Below are 24,927 nucleotides of genomic sequence, written 5' to 3'. Positions count from 1 at the left end.
GCTGGCAAGCAATGCAGTCACAATAGCCTGTAAGATCTAACTGCAATGATTTGACATCATATGGCTCTGAAGAGCTCTGTCTGGCTAAGCAGTACAGAAGACAAAACTTGAAAAGCCTGGACAGACAACCTCTTAAAGATAAACTGTTTAACATATTTGGATTCCTAGGTTCTATTTTATGACAGCTCATTTACAGATATTCACATGATTTTATAACCCTATTATATGAGTCAATTTTTTTTTTAGTGATTTCATTCTCATTACCCATTTTAACTTTACAATTGGGTCATTATACAGATATTGCTATCAACCACACATTATTCAATTTTTGAGTCCAAAAAAGAATTCAATGCAGTGTTTAACAGAGACACAATAAAAGCAGTGAATGGGTGAATAAATGAATGGAAAGAATCCAAGGCATAAAGGATGAAAATACTTTGCCAAATCATATCAGAAATAAGTAAGAGTCAGGTCTCAGATTTTCTGTCAGAAAATGTGTATGTTGTTATTTCTAACCAGATACAATGATGTCATTGAAAGCTCAGGAAACCTACAACCTGGAGGACTTGTGAAGAACTAACTATTTTGGGATTACTAAGAAATATGTTTCTTACTATATACTATAAGCTGAATTCAATACATGATGCATCAGTCTTGACTAAGAACAGTGTTAAAATTTCTTGATAGTCCCACATCACAGCAGTACAAGGTCTGGAGTAAGTAATATTAACGCTCTCAAGTTGTTAGTGTGAATTTGCTTCAATATGTTGATATTTCAAAGAGTACTTAATTTAGTTTATAAAGCAAACAGGAATGTGAGTGCCTAGAACAATTAAAGCAGCTCAGTTATAACCTCTGAACTTTTGCCTTTACAAATTTGAAGTTATCCAAGATATTTATAAAATGAACAGCATTCTTCAAAAGAATGTCCTATACATTGACAATGAACAAATAGCTAAAATTCATAGATGTTACAAAATACTCTATTATTCTAAAAATATAATTCCAATCAGCCTTTAATTTGATAAATTGGGTATTCAGGATAAATGAGTTTGGATAAAAATTTTTAAGTATAAGAATGTAAATGTTTTATATTTACTCTAAGTGAAAAAATTATGCATTTGTATTCCTTTTATTTTATCAAATATGGAAGAAGTGAAATGTTAGCATATATATGTCTCATTAATGTGTCAGTTTGAAATATAAAACTAACCTATTGCTTAATATTATTTTTGGAATGTAATGTTACTTCTAGCATTCAGATTTATCTAATTTCCTATGTTTACTATTCCATATGACTCCTAGAGAACTTTCCAGCAATTTAACCAGGCAATATTAGATCAGTGTGCATGTAGTGTGTGTGTGTATCTGTCTGTCTGTGTGTATATCTAAAAATTAGGAAAAAATACTTTATTTTTATTTAAAAAAATTAACTGGAATCATAATTCTTTATAAACATATCAACAAAACATGTCTTTTTAAACCATAATCAATTTAAAAATAATTAGTATATGTTTCATTTTCAGTGTTCAACGTACAAAGATCGTGAATTCTTAAAAACAAGTGATGCCTGGCATACTTAAAACTTATGATCGAAACAGTCCACATTTAATCTTAACACTTTAAACTTTAAACCTGGTTTTCACTAATGGCTGTGATTCTTCCCGTGAGAGTCATAACCGTGGCACCCAGGAAATACTTTAGTTCCTTGGAGTCTGGTCCACAGGACAAACTCTGCTTCTCTTAAAGTGGATTGCATGTTAAGTGGCTTAGTCAGGAGTTATATTAATGGAATTAGTTTATAGTAAAATAAGATTGACAAACTAATCAGCATAATGCAGAAAATGCCATTAAAAAGTTAGAATCAAGTCTTTCTGTGCCAAACTGTACTCTATTCAGCTTTTATGCAATTGTATTATATTCACAACCTTTCAAACTGTCGCTGCATACTGATAATTCATGGTCTAATTTTAATATAATTTTAATCAGATACAAAAATGGAATTTTCATATGATCAAAATGCCTTTAAAAGTTTCTTTCTTTCATGGGTAAACTTAGAGAAAATTTGATAAACAATACAATTGAATAAAAGGTGAGATAAAGTATTTTATTTGAACATTTTTGGTACATTTCATAAATCTAAGAACCAAAAAAACCAAATTTTTAGTCAAAATGTAATTGATCAGATTAAACAATTAGAAAAGCAGTGCATGCTGAGCATAGTAAATCTTTGAGTAGAATCATAGTTTTTGGCTTCATAAGGAAAAAAGTCTAAAAAAATATTGAATTATACCCTACAATGTGAAAAAAAAAAAGAAAATCTAGCCAGTAGAATTGTGACATTATTGTTTTTCATTATAAGCTTTGCTTTTTGCTTTGCACACAGAAGTGAAATTACATCTTAGGTCGAGAATAAGTTACTGTTGAATGCCAAGTAATATGTACAGTGCTAGCAACTCATTTTTTTTCCAATTTTGTTCCAAAGTATAACCTTAAACAAGTTCAAAAAAAAAAAAATGTAGTGCTCACAATCCTAATAAAAAGAAGAAAACATTTTCATATTTCCATGTTCTTTTCTGAGAGAGACAAAGATGTTTTAAAAATCCGTGACTATGCTTTAGGCAATTTGCATGCCCTCTGTGATAACAGTAGCAATGACGTAATTGAAGGATGGAACCACTCTAAAATATTGCATTTCAGGTTAATCACTCAAATAACAACCTGACTCCCATGTGAGGCAACACAATTGTACATAGGGAGTGGATAGGAGTCAGGTAAACATTAACAGCCCTGAGAGTACTAAAATATCTATTATTTTTTTTGGAATTTGGGGGTTTCACAATGCAGAACCCGCTTTTCTACCAGCTGTATTTATTCTTTAATTATCAGTAAGAAAAAGCACATGTAGAACTAGATTAATTACTAGATCATTTTAAAAGACATAAGTGTCACAGATTAGAAAAATGGCTCCAATGATATCTCCCCACCCATGTGTTCCTCTACAACACCCCTCCCCAGTCTAGAGGTGGCATGGATCCCCTCCCTTTGAAACTGGGTGGCTTTGTAACTACATCAACTAATATGGTATGGAAAAGTGATGCTAGAAAATTTATAAGGCTTGGCTATAAAAGGCATACCATGTTTGCTTGTCTCTTGGAACACTTACCTTTGCAACTCTAAATCACCATGTGATATCCAAACTAGCCTATCTGGATGAAAGGACTCCTGTAACCCCACGAAATGGGAACTGCGGTCTTGTAAATTTCACCAGGCTCCTCTCTGGGCCGATGGCAGAGGGCAACTCCTCTGGGATGAGACTCGCAGAAGATGAAATTACCCTGCCAAGGACACTGTGCCTTATAAGCAAAAGAATTCCAGGGCTCTCCCCAAAAGCTCTCCACACCAGTTCTTCCACTTTCTCTCTCCTTCAATCACACTCACACACACACACACACACACACACACACACACACACACACTCAACATCTCTGCCAAATTACCCCCTTCCTTGCCTCTTCACACACCCATCCCCCTCAAAAAGAGCAGAACAAGAAAAAGAAGCCAGGGGCGCTCAGGAGCAGAAGCTACAGCCTCCTGCACCTCATCCATGTAAATCTAAATCTTAAACTTCAATCCAGTAAATGTGTTTTCATTACCGATAAAGCATTAATTGCATCACCACTAAAAGGAGGGCAGGGAAAAGTTTACACATTCCTTCCTGCTTACACTGTGCTTGGGCCATATTTTTTAGTGTTAGACTGATCGGTAAATAATTTTTACAGCCTTTTATGTATATTTCTTTCTACTTTACAGAGAAAATCTATTTCTGCCCCTTGCTGATGTGGCCAGACTTGCGACCCACCCATTCCAACAGTTAAAAGTTAATGAAATGGAGAGCAAATATTTACAACTGAGACTTTGTATATGACAGACATAAACATACAGTGTCTTGTAATTTTCATGTATTCTTATTTTTAAATAAATGATATTCACTTTAATCACTCATGTGAATGAACGTGTTTAAAACCAAATGGTTACATTAAAGATAATGGAAAACTCTAGTTCACCTTCAAAAATTATTGTATTTATAATGATTTAAAAGGCTCATTACTGAGAGCCACATTCCAAAGTTGCAGTAAACCCATCGAGTTTTTATAAACACATTTTCTTTCTACTCTTACTGCTGTTCGCTCCACTGAAGTAAGGGGCTATGTGGACTCATTTCAAATGTCCTTAGATTATACGTCACTCTAAGGAAACCCTTTTTCCAGATAAGTTGTAAAGAACATATATTTTTTAATGGCAAGTATTTTATCATCTCTGGCCATTTAGATTATAGGTGTGGGATCCTGTTTTATATGACACCCTGCTACTGTGGAACTTTTCTTTCAGCTGCTTTAGTTAGAAAAGCTGTTGCCAAACAAAACAGTAGGAGGGAAGCTGTAAAAACGTTTTGAAATGCTAAAAAAAGAAATAAGTGAGCAAGCAGCAATCTAAACATAAACTGGAGGACTCTTCCCATGACCCACGTTTAAGGGAAAGAAACAGAAGAAGATGAAGAGAATTAACAGAATACCAATTTCGAGCCACATTCAGGATCTTTAGAAGGATTAGAAATTATTCAGAAAATTACATGTAAGCTGGTGCACTAAAATCGTTCTGTCGCAAATCTCAGACATTATTTTGAGCTAGACAAGCCTGGTGTCATGACATTTTCTCAAAAAATGAGAGGTCATAGAACCTGGAAAAGAATACGTATATGTATAACTGAATCACTTTGCTGTCCACCTGAAAATAATACAACATTGTAAATCAACAATACTTCAATAAAAACTAAATTTTTTTTTTTTTAAATGAGAGGTTATAATATAAAAGTTCAAATTACCATTATGAGTTAGTTGTGTTGATTTAAGGCCTTTTTCATTAGCATCAGAACAATGAAATCGGCAGTTACATAATGAGATGACCTCCAACCACAGCAATAGAAAAGGCTCACTCAGGCAAGCTCAGTGAAATCTATAATCCAAACACCACTATAGAAAATCAAATTGTAAAAAATGGGATGCTCTCAAGACTGCTCTTTGAAAAACCCTTGATGTGCTATGTAATATGTGACCAGTATAACTTTGGAAGTTCAATCTGATATTATCTTTGATCCAGGCACACTGCTCTTTTACAAATATGTGATTTATTTAAAACACTCCTTTTTCTTTCTTTTTTTTTTTTTTTGACTTGGAATGCATGTAACCAGATGAGTATTAAAAGTGAAATATATAACATATTCCTTAGTATTTGAAGGATGAGTACCTTTATTTATTTATTTTTTTTCCGAGCCAATATTTAAACTAAACGCATACTTCAATCTTTAAGAAAAAGGGTGTTTATCCTAGAGAAGGTAACTGAGTTGCATGGAAACTGGAATAAGTCAGTCAGTTGTCTGTCGGTCAGGCATACGCTCAGATAACACTGATGAGCCTGGTTGGAGCCAGGTGCCCTGGACTCTGGGCATCCACAGACAGGGACTCATTCATGGGCTTTATTGCCCTAAACCCTCCCAGGCTGCAGGCTTCATTGCTGGGATTCCCAAGGTTCAAGGAGGTTAAGTCACTTACTCCAGCTCCAGACAGAGTGTAGACAGAACACAGAACAGAGGTACCTCTGCCCTGCCACAGCTGTCCCCACGAGCTTGTGGGGAATTCCATCATTTATTCGATAATACTTTGAGCCTGAGCCGAGTTCATTACATCTCAATAGGTTAAGTCAATGAATCATGTTATTTTATAGTCTCATCATATGTATCTACTTCCTGTGAGGCCAGAAGGCATTTTCCTATTACTGCTCACAGAGGGACGCCTTCCCTTTGTTTTGTCCCTTTTTTCTTTTAAGTAGCTGTTCAAGGAGAAGAGTGGCTCTCTGCAAGGGGCTCTAGTATCGTCCTTCTAAACGTCCCGGGGTGTGTCCTAGATGAGACTGAAGAATAATCCATCAAACAATTCCAGTATTGTGGAATAAGAGAATTTCCTGAGCATCACTGTGGTCAAGAGGTGTATTTTGTAGGCAGCTTCACAAAACCATTGGGAAATAAAAGTATCTTGAAAAGGACTAGGAAAATATAAAATCTGAAATATAACTTTTGTTGGTAATCATTAATGTTACCTGTCCTCCTTCCTAAACTTTACTCTGAAATTACACCAGCGTATCCAGTTTCTCTCCAACAATAATCAAATACGTGAAAAGAGCATTAACTAAATCAAATAAAGAGGCAATGTCATGAAGACTTAAAGATGATAAAGGGTCTCACGTGACAGCTAGTAAAATAATAATAGCTCACATTTTACAAAATGACAAGTCAAGGAAATATGTCTAGTCTCATCAAGCTGTTTGTGTCTTCCTAAGGAATATATTTGTGGCCTTCATAACACAAGACCAAATACGTGATCAAAAAGTAAGAGTCACTTGTCCATGCCAGAGAATTGAGCCATGTTATTATGGTTTCAGGCTGATGGATTCATTATTCATTTCACGATATTTATTGAGCACCTACTTACTGCACCAAGCACTGGGGATACAAGTGATGAACAAGAGAGACACGGTCACTACCTCCATAACTCTCAGAGTCTGGGAAGCAGATCATCAGACAACATTTATAAAAAATATATAGGATTATATACAGTGGCAACTGGGATGAAGAAAAGTGACTGTTTTGAGGAGAAATCAAAGTAACCCTGATATTTGAATACTGACTCTGTGAAAAGTGATGTATTGCTGATACTATTAATCCTTTTGTGGTTTCTGTTGTTTCCAACACCTTGTAATTAAAAGGGCTTTAATGTTTTAAGCTTTCTTACACCATCTTGCTATAACTGCAGGGCAGTGTAGAAACTGAGATGTATATAAATGAATATAGATAAAGCACTGTATAGCTACAGAGGCAGGATGTAAGTAGGAATAAGAGGCAGTTTGGTTTGCCAGGAGCTTCTGCAAAAGGAAGTAGGGCCAGGTAAAGAGACCTTGAACCCCAGGCCAGGTTTCCAGACTTTTTCAACAGGGGGAAGGAAGGTTCTAAAGAACTGAGGATGTGAGTTTGAGGAGGCTAGTATTTCTGGGAGATTATCTTAGAAGCAATAGGCAAAATACATAAGGAAGGGAGAAACAGTGCTTAGGAATATCATTTAAGGGACTATCTCAATAATTAGTCCATAGGGTGTGGATTACTAATACATCCATGGGATTGAAAAGAAGAGACTCAGGTATAGGCTCTACTGAGGAGGAAGAATTTTTTGTAACTGACCAGTAACTGGTCAGTAACTGACCAGATATAAAAGACTTCTGAGAATTCAAATCCAAGATTCCCTAAGGAACAGTTAGCCGATGAGCATAAAGTAGGATCAACAATGATGAGTCTGACTTTGAACCTGCTGAGTTTCAGGTGCTAATGGCACGTCCAGCTGAAACTTATCAGAGAGGGCAGGACTGGAAATATAGATTTGTCATCCTCTCAGAAGCAACTTTTGATTTTGGAAGGGTTGGCAAAGAGGAAAGCACAGGCAGAGAAAATTACTAAAGAATCTCAAGGGAACCTTAAACTTGGTGGTGGGGAAATGATGTCAGGGGTGACCAAAAGAGCAATGGAGGGGGACAAGTGAAGGAGGATTATAGAGGAAACCAAGGGAATCAGATGAAGAAGTAATCAGTGAAGTTGTGCTGGGCAGAGACTGAAAGATCCAAGGAATGAGAACAGGGTCCAAGGAATCCAGGGATCCAGGGAATGAGATTTGGATTGGGAAGGGATTTGGGGGGGGGGGGTCACTGCTAATTATTAATCACGTTTCAAACATCAGAGCCAAGTCTCAGAAGTGATGATTGCTGCCATATGCCAGACAACTCTGGATAAGGCTCTATCCTCTTCAAGAGAAGATTCTGGATGACTATCTTTGCCTTGTCTTTGATGAATACGTATATTTTCATCAATATATATGAATATATATAACCCTCTAGCAAATATAAGCATTAAAAAAAGAGAGCATATCTACATTTCTCACTGCTTAAAATAGGATTATAATGGGGAAGGTATCAGGCGACACTCAGCATTACTTCCTTCTAACAGACAAAAAAGATAAATCACTTGGAGATACTCAGATCACTCATAAAGTCAGTAAAATGGTAAATGGAGGACAGGACCCTAAACTGCTATTAAGAGTCTTAGCCTCTACTCACTATATCAGACCATACACTCTTGAAGGTTTAGGATGGAGTTCCAAATAACTTTTTAACAACTAAGTCCAAATAACTTTTTGGACTTAATTTATATATTTCATTAAAGAGGTTATTCTTTAATTGTATCTTAATGCATGGGCTAATAATTACTAATTTGCTATGCTCTTAAAAACTATATCAGGTTAATGTCACAATGTACATCACACTGTTCACTAAATCTTGCCAATGTTAAATTAAGAATCTAGTTAAGGAATTATGGATTTGCATACCTGTGGTATCCATCGGGAAGACACAAAGCTTGTCACTTCTATTACAGGCAAGCCAGTTTGGGAAAGTTGATTGATAAATTCAATTTTTATATCTGTGGGAACTATAATCTAAGAAAACATTAAGAATTATAAGTAATTTGCATAAATTATTTATTGAAGCATAAATAGAAAATTAATTCCTAACTGAAAGCAAATACTATTTAAGATTTATAAATTCAAGTAGCAACTAAGAACAAATGTAATCATCTAACATATGAAATCTGTGTCTTTAGACTCAATAAATATTTAGATTTAGCATTTTTAAAAAACTGTGTAAAATTAATAACAAGTTACCTTTTCATTCTGCAATCCATCTCTAGGTCCAACTTCTACTATTTTAACATATTCAGGGAGTCCAGATGGCTGGGATGATTCCTAAAATGAAAAATACAAGGCAAGAAAAAGAGATAACAGATCATCAAACTTGTTTATTTGAAAAGTCAAACAATTTCACTTTGCTGGATTAAGTTCTCACCCTGGAAAGTTAAGAAAGGTAAGAAATCGATATAATGATATAATCCAAATACCAAGTTTATGTTATTAGCAACATGAGGTCATTTTTTTTTTACAACCCAGTGATATTCAGTCTAATTATGATTAAAATCCAAAAGATGAATTTCAAAGATAAAACTGCTGAGAAGGTGACTTACTCAGGATCTAAAGAGACAATCTGCTGAGTAATTCTATGCGTGATGATAAACGTACCATTGTTAGAGTTCATTAAAAAATTAGATCTTTGTATTAACAGACTTCTACCAGGCACAGTCATCCAGATGTCATACCCTGAACTTGCCAAGTGTGAATTCAGTTTTCTGGCCTGTGTCAGAGAATAAGATGTGTTGTTTATTTCTTGTCTGTGTCACACAGCACTACCAGCACCTAAACGCAGCTTCCTAAAGGACAAACTCCCCACAGGAGGACCTAATCCTTGATATTCCCCTCTGTTCCTAAACTAAGTATTATGCTCACGTCATGTTTAGAAGGACACTAGTTTGAAACAGGAAAAATTGAAACTGACTTTCTCAACTTCATATTGCACTTAAAATCGGCAGTAGGTTACATCTTTCCAGACTGGACAAACATAACCTCCTGGTATCTCTGAGCCTTAAGTGTGGGTAATCAATCATCAAGGTCTTCTAATGGATAGCTGATGGAACTGACCCAGATCAACAGGACCTGTACTTCAAAGTTATTTTTTTGTCTTGTCTTTCATAAAGGATGATGACTCTGGGCTGACCAATTTACATTGTCTCACTCTGTCCTTGTAACAATCATGGGCATACACTGATGAAGTGGCTATTTTGGATGCACAACCCAGTTTGTTTCCATCACACAGCACAATGCTCCCTGCCCCTTCTAGGGTCCATAGCTGTTACCTGGTTTTATTAGCATTCTGTGCTAACTAACTCAGCAAAGGAACCCAGATGATCCCTGTTACAATGTTTACATACCACCCTCCACAATTTCCATGAAATCAGCCAGTTCAATAAGCAAAAATTAACTGAGAAGGAAAAGAATTCTCATCTCTGCATCTCCTGAGCAGGCTGTGATGCATGCAGTTGGGAGGGTGGAGGTTTGAGCGAGGACACATGGGGTCCCTCAGCTTTAGGCTCAGTTTTGGATGAAAATCATGAAATCATGCCTTATTTGCAGGGTGGCCATCATTTCAACCAGGCAATAAAGGAGAGGGATGGCATGGGAAGGCAGAGTAAAGAAGAGAAGCTCACTCCTCTTTCTTATTACCTCCAGTCCTAAAACTGCAGGGATGAAAAAACAAAAACAAAACTAGGCAATCTTAAAGCCATGTGGTCTCATTATCACTGATTGTTTCCTGAAACTCATTTTCAACAGCAATTAGCTTGGAGTATACATGGATGAAGAATACTTCTTTATTAAACAGCAGTGTTTAACCCCCAAAAAAGGAACATAGTGTTTTTTAAGGTAATAACAATATGCTGAGTACAATTAAAGAGCTTGGGACCTTCCTTTGCATCACTGGTATAGCTGGCAGAAGTAACAATCTGAAGAAATTAAAGTGTAATCTCCCACTAATTATAGCCATTTAAGTCAAAGCAGAATATGTGCTTACTTGATATTATTTTACATTTCTTCTTGAATCTAACACTCCCATTTTGTCTTCTAGTCATGGGTCTGTATTCCTTCTATCTGAATACCCAAGAAATCAGAAGAAAGTTATAATGTGTTCAGTAAGTTCAAAGAGTAACAAGTTTCCCTTTAAACAGCATATAAATAAATATATAAATAAAGTCAATACATACTTGTTGAGTATGTGTGATGTGAGAGCCCTATCTTGGTATTTTCAGTGTCATTCTGGGCATTACTATCTCTGTATTGACATTTCTAAGCAACTTCAGCTTTACATAAATAATGCAATGCTTAGTGAGCAAATCCACCTAAATGTTGTACAAGCACATAGAATTCAATGATGCAAAACTGATCTCATGATTTCCCTGCCTCATTCCTCTCCTCAGATATTCTCCCACCACCTACTATCTGATTCCATCTCTCTTACCACTTATATCTAATTGGTACCTAATTGGTATCTTTATTACTGGTCCTATTTTGGCATATACCCAACACCCAACACTTAGCTTGCACTTAATAATTGTTTGTTGATTGTATTAGTGAATCTCTTTTGTCACTGGCTTTATTTAAATTGTCATCCTTTTCTATTCAGTCTATTGCTGTAGCTTCCTAAGTATTCTCCCTAATTTTGTTTTTTCATGATTAAAATGCTTCAGAATCTACCAGTCACCTTGGAGAGATCTATCAACCTAAGGTAAAAGATGATTCACGACTAGCCTCTCACCTTCTACCACACTCTACTTCATGCATCCTGTGATTTTAGTCATGCTAAAGTCATGTCCTGCTCACTTTCACGACTGTTCGACATGAAGTTACTATTGGTTGGAAATAGCTTCTATCTGCGGGTAAAACTTTCCACCAAAACCATTTCTCATCTTCACAGACACAGGACTGAACCTCATTTCTCCCCTAAGAGTTACGTTTGAACAAGTTCCAGTTGATGGAACATGAACGTGAATGCTATGTACTGCTTTTAGGCTTGGCCCATGACAATATCCCATGCACATGCCTCCATGCTCTTTCCCCTCCAGCCAGCTTGATGCAGATGAGTATGGCAGACTTGGAAGCTGATAAAGACAGAAAAAAAAAAATTGAAGGAACCTATACCAGAATCACTGCTTTAATAAGAATTCCATGCCTATAAGAAACAATTATTTTGTCCCTTATAGAGATGAAAATAAATGTCAACTCTTTTACATCATTGAGGGTATAGGTATATCTTTTATAGCTCCTAATTGTGAAAAATGATGAAGGGTCTGAAATTTTACCTTACTTTCAAGCTAACAAGTGAGCCTGCCATGGATGCTGGTGGAAGGCACAAGACTCATTGGTCAGAGAAGGAAAAAAATGGCTTATCACTCACAGCAACAGCAGTAGCTAGAAAATCAGGATTTGTGCTGGTTCCCCAAGGCCCAACTCCCAGGAAAAAAAGAGAACCATACAATGCTTGCCCAGACAATGGGTTGCATTACAGAAAAGGAACCCCAAGCACAGGGACCTTGCACCTTTGCTAATGGGCAGTACGCATATCATTCCTTGGTGATAGAGGTGGACACTGTGTTTATCATGCTTGACCATGAGTATGCCTGCCTTTGATCTGAGAGAAAGACACTTCCCCTTGGCTCCAGAAGGAGACACTAGTTCTATCATTCAAAACTATTTTGCATTAAAAAAAAATCCTTGAAAAGAGAGTCTGGAACAAAGGTAATTATGCCTCTGCTTGCAAGAAATACAGAAATTCAATAAACTCATGGAGAATTATTTCCCAATAATATCCACTCTTCATTTTTACACCATCCTGGTTTATGGCAAATTTTCCCACTAGTAAACCACTCTGTTGGCCCCTCTGATTAATGAACAGAGGCTGGAACCAAATCCGCTCATTTTTATCTCAGAAAACATTTAATCAAGGCTACTCTCAACAGACCTTCAAGGAGCAGGAGAAGGCGAACCTGCAATATTGACTTCTGCCATGCCACTACTCCCCAGGGTCCTGGATCCAATCAGCAGAACGAATCCTATATTGTAGTGGCCTCTGTATCAGAAGCTCAGCGTTGTTTACTTTGTGCCTATTTTATGATGATGGATGTGTTACCGTGTTCAATGCTATGATTTATCCAGGCAGCAACAGTGACAATATAGGTGATGGAGGCTTGATCCGCAGCGTGATTCCAGTGTGCCTCATCAGAGAATGGGCTTCAGATGATCCACCAGCAGCCATGATTTATTGCCATAATTCATAGCCTCCTCCAAAAGGTGTCTTTAATATCTTAGTCTACAGTTTCCCAAATGGTAGACAAATAAGCTAGGCCAATGACCCCGACCCAAGAGTCAATAAAAACATGGCAATGGTCTCAAGTTCTGTTGGGCAAGTAGAGCAATCACATCCCCTTTCAGTTCTGCATGGCGGCTGGGGAGGTTCTACAACTGAAGGAGCCCAGTGGTCATCATCAGATTTCAGTTTGGCCAAAACATCATCCAACCAGGCTAAGAAAAGCACCATGAAGAGAAGGGCCCCCACTGAGCCAGTAGCTTTGTTCCAGGCAGTGGAACAGGCAACAGAGGGCAAGGGTTACTTTTTGTGGGTAAAGCTGAGATTGCACTGGGGACAGGCCAACCACTTTCTCGAATATACAATTTCCATTTGATTAGTGTGGCCTGTTGAAAATGTCCAACCTCGTTAGTCATTGACTCCAAGTTAACCCCCCAAAATGGAAATAGGGGCCAGAGAATCACAACGGCCTCCCTAGCTCAGGTGTCCAGTTTCAAAAAGAGCTCCAAGGCAAGCCAACAGCTGATTTTTAAAAGAGACTTGGATAGCTGTGTCATGGCAGTAAGGGATCCACAACCCCCCAAAGTGCCACCAGATAGAGGCTGCCTGACTTTGACAGAAGCTCAAATTTGCAAGATCACCAGTCACGGAGACTTAGAGCTCAAAGAGGTCAGGAGGATTTGGGGATCCCCAAAGTTATGTTCACTTCACCACATGCAGCTCTTCCTATTGAGATGATCCACTCTGGCACTTATGGGACAGAGAATTACAATCACAACACACATCAGTTTTTACTATACATTCAGACGTGCAAGCAACAACAGGAGAGTGTATTGGCCATGAAGGCCCCACCCACAAGGCTGCTTCAGGTCCCCTTTCCCACTGAGAACACTGCCCAACCCCATCAATTGAATCAGGACTCCCACCCCCATGGGACTGATAGGATGGTTACTTGGATGCCTTTATCAGACAGAACCAGGAAGGTTAGAGTCCTTGCTCTCCCCACCATTCCCCAGCACACTCAGATGGATGATCTCCATGCACCAGTAATCATTTTTTTCCTTAAACAACTGAAGGAGGAAGGTTGGGAAAGATGAGTGGATGCAGAAGGGAGCAATCAGCACAACAGCTGCTCACTGGCTCAATCCAATGAACTTGCAATGTCTTTGGTCCACACAAAGCCCTGTATCAGGCAGCAAAAATCATCATTTCTGACGCCATCTATTTTAACCTTGGGAACCCCTGGCCTTAGCATCCATAGCTGTGTTGGTTTCCAGCAGGATCACTGGTTTTTTTTCCCTCTGGCTGTCAAGGGCTAAACTTGCACATGCTCCATTGTCAAGATACCATCTCTTAAGTCTTCATCCAGTTACAATACAAGGACTAAGGGAGTCTTGCAAGGTAGCAAGGGTGACTCTGAAATTCATCTACAATTCTTTGGGTCCTTTCTCATTCTCTAGTGGGTTGCTTTCCAGCACCTTATACATAACCTGGGGCAGCAGTACCCCACATACTAGTCAATGACTCATCTATGTCTCCTCACATAGGAGTTTGTCCATCCCAGTGAAATATCCCCAAAGTTTCTGTATAGCAGCCAAGACTCACAGCAGACCTTTTGCTGCCATCTCTAGTTGTATTAAGTTACTGAGGACAGACTGCTGGATGGGCTAAGAAGGTCCAGCTACTGTTATTCCTTATTAGCAAGCATTAATTATCCCATCCCATCACCTCCCAACTCAACCAATCAAAGTTCTTATGATTCACCTGGCTTCTTCCAATAATGCTGGCCAAATTTCTTCCTTCTACACTCCCAGTAACTATTGATGGACAGAGAGAAAAGAACCTTCAGCCCACCCAGGACTCATCTTAGTGCTACTTTTCACAATGGATGGACCTGTGGCTGACCAGCAGATCTCCAAGGAAGTTCCCCATCTCTGAGAAGAGTTAGCACAACCAGGGCACCACTCGGCCTTTGAACCTACTTCCCTGATCAGACAGCAACCATCTTTCCCAATTCCTCATCTTTACTAGACAATAAAGCAGAGGACCATTTGTTGCTCAGTTGACTAAAATCTGGTCAGCATGTTTGTTACCAATACCCATGGACTTCTCTCAAATCCCTTTAACCACCTGAAAAGCCCTCATTCTTCCTTTTCCAGGAAGTGTCTCTCTCAACATTCCACCTTCATCAACAAAACTGTCAAACCTGTGAAGGGCTGAGATTTTACCTTACATACTAAGTAATAAGTAACCCTGCCACAGTGTTCTGGATGCTGGCAGAAGATATGTGACTCTTGAATCAAAAACAAGAGGCTTTACTACTCGCCTTAATAGCAGTAGCCAGAGCACCAACAGCTCTTGTACCAGTTCCCTGAGCATTGCAGGGATGGTGCGTGGGGAACCTGACCATTTCATAAGGGGCAACAAGCACGTCTGCCCTTTGTTTCGAAAGGACAAACTACTAACACCCAAGGCCATCTGCTACACAAAAACCTTGAAAAGATATTTCCAAAGGAACTAGTAGAATATGCAGAAATGTGAGACACCCATGAAGAATCATTTCTCAACACTATGATTACCTTAATTACTGTCCTCAATCAAAATGCTTACTTATTAACCAAGATTCAATCTGTCATCTACTCAAGACTTTTCTGACCTCCCCATATAGAATTAAGTACAGTTGACCCTTGAACAATGCAGGGGTTAAGGGTGCCAGCCCTCTGTGCAGTCGAAAATCTGTGTGTAACTTACAGTCAGCCTTCCATGTATACCCAACTGCTTCCCATCCACAGTTCCTCCCTACCTGTGGTTCCACATCTACAGATTCAACCAACCACACGTCCCATCAGGTAGCACTGCAGTATTTACTATTGAAAAAAGCCCACATATAAGTGGAACCCCACAGTTCAGACCCTGTGGTTCAAGAGTCAACCATAGTTTCATTTCTATGACCCACTAACACTTTGTAGAGACTTATTTTAAAATAGATCTGTAATTACTTCTTTTCCTGCCTGTTTGCCATTTTTCATTATAAACTTTCAGGATGGACATATACTAAGCGCTTAATTAACATTGTTTGTTGAATGAATGAACAAATCCACATCTAAAATTTAGAAAAGCAAGGTTAACCTTTCATTTATATTGAATACTACACTTATTAGCCAGCATTATTATAGCTATTGGATATATGGAAATGATCCAACCACACAAAAAATCTCTGCCCATAACAAGATTACATTTTAGTGGCACAGTGATCTGTGTGTTACTTTCTGGGACTGGGGTCACTGGAGACGTGGCACTGTTCTTATACATTGCATATATAAGAGTTGATGAATGACTTATAAGTTCCAAGGAATTGCATTCTAGTTTGCAGAAGTGAGCACAATCATCCTTAAACAGGTCTTTGGTCTAAATTTATTTTTATGGCAATAAAAGTCCTGTTACTGAGCTCACTGTATCCAGTTTAACATGGAGTAGTGTATGATACTAGTGAACAACAAAAGATGTATTATCCAGAATGGGGGTTTAAAAAAGCCAAGTTATATGGCTGAATGTATGCTCACATCTGGCATCAGATTTCTAATGGTTCACTTTCACAGGGCAACAACCAAAGCAATACTATCTTGCATTTATATGTTGCTTTATTATTCCAAAGCACTTTTCTATCTACATTTCATCTGTGGAGCTACTTTGTGGGGTAGGCAGACTGAAAGAGAGATTAAATGACTTTCTAAGGTTACCTAACTATGGTCCCTGGCTCCTATTCTAGTTTTCTTTAGGATGAGGTTAAATACATCACCAACTATTGAAAAAGCTTTGGTTGAAAAAGCAATAATGAACCATTCTTTCATGCAGAACATAAATGGGCTGCTTTAACTCACATTTTTCAATCTTACATAAAATTAAATGGAAGGCATATTTTGATGGGAACTTCTTTGAAATCTTTAAGGTGTGTGTGTGTGTGTGTGTGTATGTTATTATATTATATAATACATATACACATATATATGTGTGTATATGCATAGTTTCCCATAATGGGTGGCTTCTATATATACAATCAACCCTCCAGGTGGTGACAGATATGATTCCTCATTATTCACTCTACAAGCACGACTTCTTTTTCCCTAGGAAAATGATACCATCCACAGTAGAAATTTCTAAACAGAATTTTATATGTTCTACTCACTTCATTTCTTGAGGAGTAATTCTATGTGTAAAAAAAGTCTTTATGGATATTGAAATACCCTGTTTCATAGCCAGTATTCTCCTGGAGAACTGCTACAATGACCAAATCAAATGCTCCCACTACACAGATGAAATGTCTGAATCAGGAAACTACATGATTTTCCTTTGAAATTAAACTGGATTAATTTCACTGCATTAGATTTCCACTTTTCCAAAAGAATCTCATTTTGCCATCTCATCTGACATATGCACATAGTGCATCTTGCAGTAATGGTAAACCATCCACGTTGTGCTATTTGTTATTTCTTAGATATTAATTTATCTTTTAATGAAACATAGTCAGAAACACATAAAGCATTATCACAGGAATCTTGGTTCTCTGGAGCAGTCTAAAGATGGTTCTCTCCCTGGGTGCCTTTCTGGGATGAAGGGCTGAATCAACAAAGCTGATATCTGAAACCTTTCTTTCAGAATAGCTGTGCCCCAAGGTCAATTCAAAGGCAATCTCTGACAGTTTAAGAAGAATTTATTTGTAGCCAAGTGAAAATAAATTTATAATAGATGACTAAGTCAAACTCCATGAACAACACATCTTATTTTCCTGAATCAAAAGGTAAAGGAAGGTATCCACTTACCTTTTAGCAATTATTGGGCAGCCAGAAAGAAAATGTGCACTACTTCATTCCCAAATGCATTTGGTCAATGTTTTAACAGAGATTAAAAGCAAGTTCTAAAATGTGAACAATCCTCTGTATGTATGTGTACTAATATTTGTTTTTGGCACCAGATGGAAAATTAGTACTGAGTGTTAGTGTAAATATATAACATGATTAAATATGAATTCCCTCTGGAAATATATAAGTTTTTATGAACACTTAAATAAATCAAGAGGAGTCACAATAAAGCATAAGAATATTATATAAGGGGCTTCTGTCATATATGGCAGATTGAAATGTAGTAGAATGATGGCAATATAAAATCATCCAAAATTATTTATTAAAATAAAAAATAAGACTGTTAACATCTGCACCACATAATTCACTTCCCAATTAAATAAATTCCATTTTTAAATGTCTTGAGAAATAAATGTATACATATGTATTTAATAATCATCCATTAATTATTGTTTTAATACAAAAAAATAACTGTTAAATAAGATAGTGTATGAGAGCTGAAAATAGAGAATATTAAAATAGATTTTGTAAACAGTTTATGCAATGTAGATAGTAATAGAATAAGAGAAACAAAAGTAAGGTGAAGCATTTGTAAACAGTTTACGAAATGTAGATAGTAATAGAATTAGAGAAACAAAAGTAAGATGAAGCACATGTAAGAAGAAACAAATTGAAGAAATCAAGAATAGCAATTTTTAATGAGAGAATTCAATAAACCATACTATAGAAGCATTAACATAAACTTGAAAGTTCAGAAGAGAAAAATTTCCATGTACTGATAGAGCACAAGACCCCTGCATACCTAGTTATGTTTCTTTAAATGGTGACTTTTATTGACATTATTTACTTTCAAGAAATACCATTATTTATTCCTGCATTCAAGGCAACTTAAGGATCGAACAAAATAAACTATGGAAAAATCTATAGATTTTTCATGACTATTATCAGTATTACTTAATTGAAGTTTAGGATAGTAATAAAAGTGTTAATTAGAAAATCAAAAGAAAATGTTTGACTTGAAATACTTTAAGTATGAAAAGTTTCCTTTTCCTCAAGGTCTTCACTAATAAAATTTTTATGAAACCACTAAGATTGCTTTGCTTTTTGCAAACACAGAAGCAGTAAAATTGATTGAAAATATATGGATATTTTTGGAAAGGCTGAATCTCCGGGGATAAAATGCAGTATGTCATATAAGATACCAAGTTTCATCATGGAAATATTTTTAGAATAAATTTCTGAAAACAGTGGTTTAAAATAAAAATGCAACTAACTATATTAAGCTAGTTATACAAGCAGCATGACCTTATAACCACAAAGTTAAAAAAAAAAAAAAAAACTACTGGGATATATAATTTTGTCAGAGTTTTAGAGTTTATACTCCCAAGTGGTACAGCAATGCTTCTGCTGGGGAAGCTTGACTTATTATTTGGTTAGGAAGACACAATTCATTGTTCTAAATAGTTATTTAAATTTAGGTTGTTATTATTAACAACAAGCCATTATATTGCTTTTATTTAAATTTAGGTTGTTATTATTAACAACAAGCCATTATATGACTTTTTTTATTTATGCCATGTTGGTTGTATAACAATAACAAAATGGGAAATCATATCATAGATATACCATGAGTTTTCAGCTTTATAATGCTCTTAATTAATTTCAATAACTCTATTCAGCCATCCACAGAATCCATTCAGACTCTAAATAAAATGTTTCAGATCTTAATGAAGCCCCTCCATCAAAACACTCCCTTACGTAATATGTATTTTCTGATTGGCAAAAATCAATTGGAATGCATGAGTATTTGCATGGTTATATACACTAGCACCAAAACAGATGATCTAAATAATAAAGTGTGGTGTCTTACACCTCATGATGTGTAACCAGTTTTTGATATTTGATATTTGATGAACTGTTGTGTGCTAAAGGTGGCAGAATAAGAGGTGGATGAGATACTACCATATGCTAGTGAAGTTAGGTAAAGTCTGTATTTTTGGAAATTTTTGTTTCTATTATTAATGGATGTTCTGCTCAGATACCCCTTTCAGGACTGAGACATTCCCAGAAGCTAGAGGTTTGGCAGCCGATGCCATTTCACTGAGCCCTGTGTCAGGAACTGCCCTCAACTAAAGAAATCCACCTTACCCCAAGTCATGTCCCCTCCCCATGATCATCCACTGAGTGGTTGATGCAGGGACATAATAGACCAGCTCCTTTGCCTGAGGGAGGACAACTCACCTTAGAAGAGGCCTGCAGGATGAACTCAGGCCTCCCTCTGCTGGTCCTACTGCCCTTACTTCCCCACAGGTACTGAATCAAGGGCAACAACTTCCTGATCACAAATCTTTATCCGAGACTGTTTCCTGGGAGCTAGACCTAAGGAAATTGGTGTCAGAAGTGAACTGAGGAAGCAGTCTCTAAAATGGGATTTGGGAGCTACCTTGCTGGTTATTTTCAGTTGGTTCTCATCCATGAAGTAGTTTTGACATGAACACTCCCTGGAAACCAGCAGCAATGTTTAAAGATTATTAAAAGACGCACTACTGGGGGTAGTTTTGCCCCACAGGGGACATCTGGCAACGTCTGGAGACACGTTTGATTGTCACTATCACTGGGCACTGCTGGCAACTAGTGGGTAGAGATCAGGGAATACTGCTAGAACCGTTACAGTGCACAAGACTGGCCTCTGGAATACAAGTATCCTGCCTGAAATGTCTTCAGATCCAGGCACGCTGATCTATACACTTGAAATAAACCGAGGATGTAGTTGACCAGTTAGCTGAGGTTAGCTGCCTCCATAAAAATTCCCTTGCCTGGTTTCTGTATCTGAGCCAATTTTCAGACCAAAACCCAACTGCCTGAACAAAAAGCCAGATTCCCAGATCCTGTAGTGCTACGGCAACTATTTACAGTAATACATCTAATGCTTCCCAAAGGGACCTACAGCCAGTTATTTGAGTAAATGCACACTATGCAAAGGGGATACCAAACATTACAGCCTCCTGGACACAGGGCCCAAGTTGACATTGATACTCGGGACCCAAAGTGTCATTATGCTCCCTTGTTAGAATGGAGAGTAGAGGGACCACATAATATATGGAGTCCTGGGCTCCTATGTCCCCATGGTAATTTCCAGTCCCTGAACATATAATTGGAATAGACGTATTTGATAGTTGGAACATCCTGAACCATACATTCATTCCTTGACTTATAAGACCTATCATGGGAGTTGTTTTTGTCATAATCATAAGGGCAAGTGGAAGCCTCTGAAAATGTTCATTCCTCCCATTCAGCCAAGATAGGATGGAAAGGAGGGAGGAAGGGAGGAAGGAAAAGGGGGTGGGGGGGGGAAGGGGAAAAAAGAGAAGAAAAGAAAAAGAAGAAAGGAAAGGAAAGAAAAGAAAAGAAAAAAGAAAAAAAAAGGAGAAAAAGGAAAAAAGAAATAAAAAGCATTTTGGGAGATCTTAGAGAAATGGCAGAGATTATTGCCATCCTCAAGTATCTAAAGAAAAGGATGTAGAAGTGATGACCCCATCATAAATCCATTTATTTTTCCAGCTTTATTGAGGTTTAATTGACAAAATTTTAAGACACTTAAAGTACATATTGTGATGATTTGTTATACTTATACATTGTGAAAGGATTTCCTCCATCAAGTTAAATGACACATCCATCACCTCACATATTTACTCACTTTTTTTGGTAAGAATATTTAAGTTCTACCCTCTTAGCAAATTTCCATTGCATAACACAGTGTTACCAACTACAGTCACCATGTTATACATTACACATTAGATTTTCAGACAGTATTCATCTTATAACTGAAAGTTTCTTTGCTTTATCAACCTCTCCTTATTTCCCCCACCCTCTAGCCCCTAGCAACCACTTTCCTGCTCTCTGATAAACCGCCTTTAATCACCAGTACAGTGGACTACCAAACTCAACCCCAATTGTAGCTTCTGTGCCAGTAGTGGTATCTTTGCAAAAACAAATTAACACTGCCTCAGGTACGTGTATGTAGCCACTGTTCGGGATAGTGCATTGGTTTCTATAACTGATGGAAAGGAGACCGTAAATAATTCCCATTTGTTTGGGACAAACAACATTAGACGTTTATAGAATTTTCCCAGGGCTATAATAACTCTCCTACCATCTGGCATATTTCAAGGGGTCTAAACTATCTGGACATTCTGCAGAACATCACACCATTCCACGGCATCAATGAAGAGTTAATCAAAATTCTAACAGTATGAAAGGCTACTCAGTGTGCATTAATAAATTGTAAAAGTGTGCATTAAGAAATTGTAAAAGTAATTCAGGGGTCTTTGGGGTTGTTTTTTACTGCAGGCATCCAAAAGCAAACAAAACAAAATAAAAATGACTGCAATACTCAATACAGAACTCAAAGCATCAAATAGTCTGATGAATACCATAGAAAACCCACCTCCATAGGACATTGTATTAGCCAAAAATGTCAGGCGTGAATACGACCACTCCTCCATTTCAGACTCAGAGTGGAAAAGAGTAAATCAAACATGGAAGTTTCTCACAATGGGTCCTGGTACGGGCTCCTGGCTTTGCAGTATAGCCATCTCCTGCAATATCTCTGATCCAGGTACATACCATCAGTTAGATACTACTGTCCAGGTAGGGACCACTATCTAGCTCCAGACATCCACTATTATCAATGATTGAACCCAGCACCCAAGACAAAAATCTATTTGCCATCCCTGGTGTGATGGAAATGTTCTTCTCACTACTATGCACTTCCTTCGCTCCTCTATGAAATGGAGATCATAATAGCTATAAAGAGTTGTGGCAAAGCCAAGCTTAGTGCTGTACCTATTATAGCCATTAGACTCATCAGAGGTACAGGCAATCATTTTTTGTTCATTGATTCACTCACTTAACTTTGATTGGACACTTAACATATGCAAGACCCTATGCTAGAACTTGGTCAAAGAAAAGAAAGCCCATTTCGGGATGGAGATCAAATTTAAAAAGTGTTACTCTAGTGAAGACATTCCTAAAATAAAGCCTTAGTTACTCTAGTAGCTTTGTTTCTAACACCACTACTGAAGCAAATCTCAGAAGTCCCTTAAAAATGAAGGTGTAGTAAGCCAGCCGGAGTGGTGGCAAAAAAATCCTGGAGGCAAACCACCTGGCTCCACCTTGTCCCGATGCTCAGACCTGAGAAAATCACTGAATTACTTGTCCTCATTCTCCTCTGTTTAAAGTGGGAAGTTGACTCTCCTCTGAGCCAAATGGCACTTGGCCCTTTGTTCTGTGAAAATTAAATGAGGGTGTGACTATAAAGCATTTCCCACAGTGCTTGGTGAGGGGTTAACACCGGATCCATGTTTATCTTTTGCCTTTCTTAAGGCTAATTTGAAGACACAGAAAGTATTTCTAATATTTTGAAAGGTAGGATAGCTTAAAATCATTCCATTTATCATTTTAAAATGGACCTACTTTGCTTAAAATGTGCAATGAAAGGATTCATGGTTGATAGCAGAGCAGATTACCTTATACAACCCGAATAATACATGGAAATTACTCAAGGTCTTTTCAGCAAGGAGCTCCAAACACTTTGGAGACATTATCCCATTCTGGAGGCCGCCAACAATTTTCTCCACCTCCAGTGCTGACACCACCAGCTCCACCCATCCTGTTCTACTTGGCAATGTCAACCTCAGTTTGAACCTTTAAGAGGCAACAGAGGGGCACTCACTTCATCATGAGGGTAAATAAGTGCTCATATTCAAAACCTGGCAGCATGATGCCATAATCGAGCATGGCGGTCACAGCTATTTACTTGTTGGAAATGTTTTTATGGAAAAAATACGAATTTAAAAGGCAAATTAAATACATGAATAATTCTGATTGGCATCACATGCTCGGAGGCAAGAGTACCCCAAAAGCCCTCTATCCTCTTCACAAGCTAGATTTTAATTTCTTCTTTCACCCCAGGGAGCTTCATTTCAACTTCAAAGAGTAGTTTGGGGGTATAGGAGATCTACATTTTTTTTTAATGTAGATCTTTTTGTGCAATCAGAGCTGGCAGATGGATGGTTAGACATTCATACCACAGCACAAGGTTTAAGTGGACCCACACCCTTGTGCAAAAGAGACTTCACAATGCCTTAAAGTAACTCAATTACTCATTTTGTCATTATTCTTAGAGGACACTGATTACTCTAAATGTCACTAAAGCTAATGGAATGGAAAAGCTTCTTGACCTCAAAATCTGTCAGAATTTTCAGAAACCATACCATTTGGGACATTCAAAATATGAAATAAACTGTGAAAAACTAAAGCAGTGGAGTGAGACTTAGACAGTTTTGTAAAAGTTATGCCAGTGGAGGCATGGAGCCCAGGCAGGGGCCCTACTTGCTCAAGTCCAAGAATACTTATGTCAAAACCTAAGACTCAGTTAATTCTCCTACAACCTGTCTGCCTGCAGGTTTCCCCATCTCAGTAGATGGCCTATCTTTTATTTTAAACTGCTGCTATAGCCTGGATGTTTTTGTTCCCCCCACCCATCCCTGCAAATTCATATGTTGAAATCGAATCACCAATGCGATAGCAGGTGGAGGCAGAGCCTTGGGGAGGTGATTGGGTCATGAGAGTTGGAATCTCCATGACTGGGATTAGCGCTCTTATAGAAGAGACCCTGGAGAGCTCCCACTCCACTTCCGCCATGTGAGGACTCAGTGCAAAGACAACTGTCTACCAACTAGAAAGCAGGACCTCACCAGACACCAAATCTGCCAGCACCTTGATCTTGGACTTCCAGACTCTAGAACTAGAAGAGATAAATTCCTGTGGTTTACAAGCTGCCCAGTCTATGGTGTTCTATGATAGTTGCCCCAACAAACTAAGATAAACCCTAATGCCAGCCTACACATGGACTCATCCTGGATGCCCCTCTTCTTCTTATACCCTTTATCAGATCAACAAGCAAACTATGTTCTATCTTCAAAATAATCACTTCTCCCCTGAATGACTGGGAGAGCTTTATAAGTGGTCTGTCTGCTCCTCCCACTCTTTTTTTTTTTTTTTTTTTTTTTTTTTTTTTTGGTAGCAGATGGATCTGCAGAGATTTAATCGATGTAGAAAACACAGGATTGTCACCAGAGTGGGTGGTAACACATGAGCTATT

General features: G+C 37.7%; 1 protein-coding gene across 2 annotated transcripts in view; it reads right to left on the bottom strand.

Moving 5' to 3' along the window:
- Positions 1-24,927, bottom strand: part of HMGCLL1 (3-hydroxy-3-methylglutaryl-CoA lyase like 1) — a 143,269-nt gene that overhangs the window by 87,062 nt on the left and 31,280 nt on the right. For both annotated transcript variants that reach the window (XM_082347218.1, XM_082347217.1), the window contains exons 2-3: positions 8,820-8,900; positions 8,487-8,594 (exon numbers count right to left, since the gene is read on the bottom strand). In XM_082347218.1, coding sequence (XP_082203344.1) covers positions 8,487-8,594; positions 8,820-8,900 — 189 coding nt within the window. The remainder of the gene's footprint in view (positions 1-8,486; positions 8,595-8,819; positions 8,901-24,927) is intronic.

This window comes from Balaenoptera borealis, assembly GCF_965194805.1.
Source record: "Balaenoptera borealis genome assembly, chromosome: 12".
Classification (NCBI taxonomy): Eukaryota; Metazoa; Chordata; class Mammalia; order Artiodactyla; family Balaenopteridae; genus Balaenoptera; species Balaenoptera borealis.
This window is presented reverse-complemented; position numbering and strand designations above follow the sequence as displayed.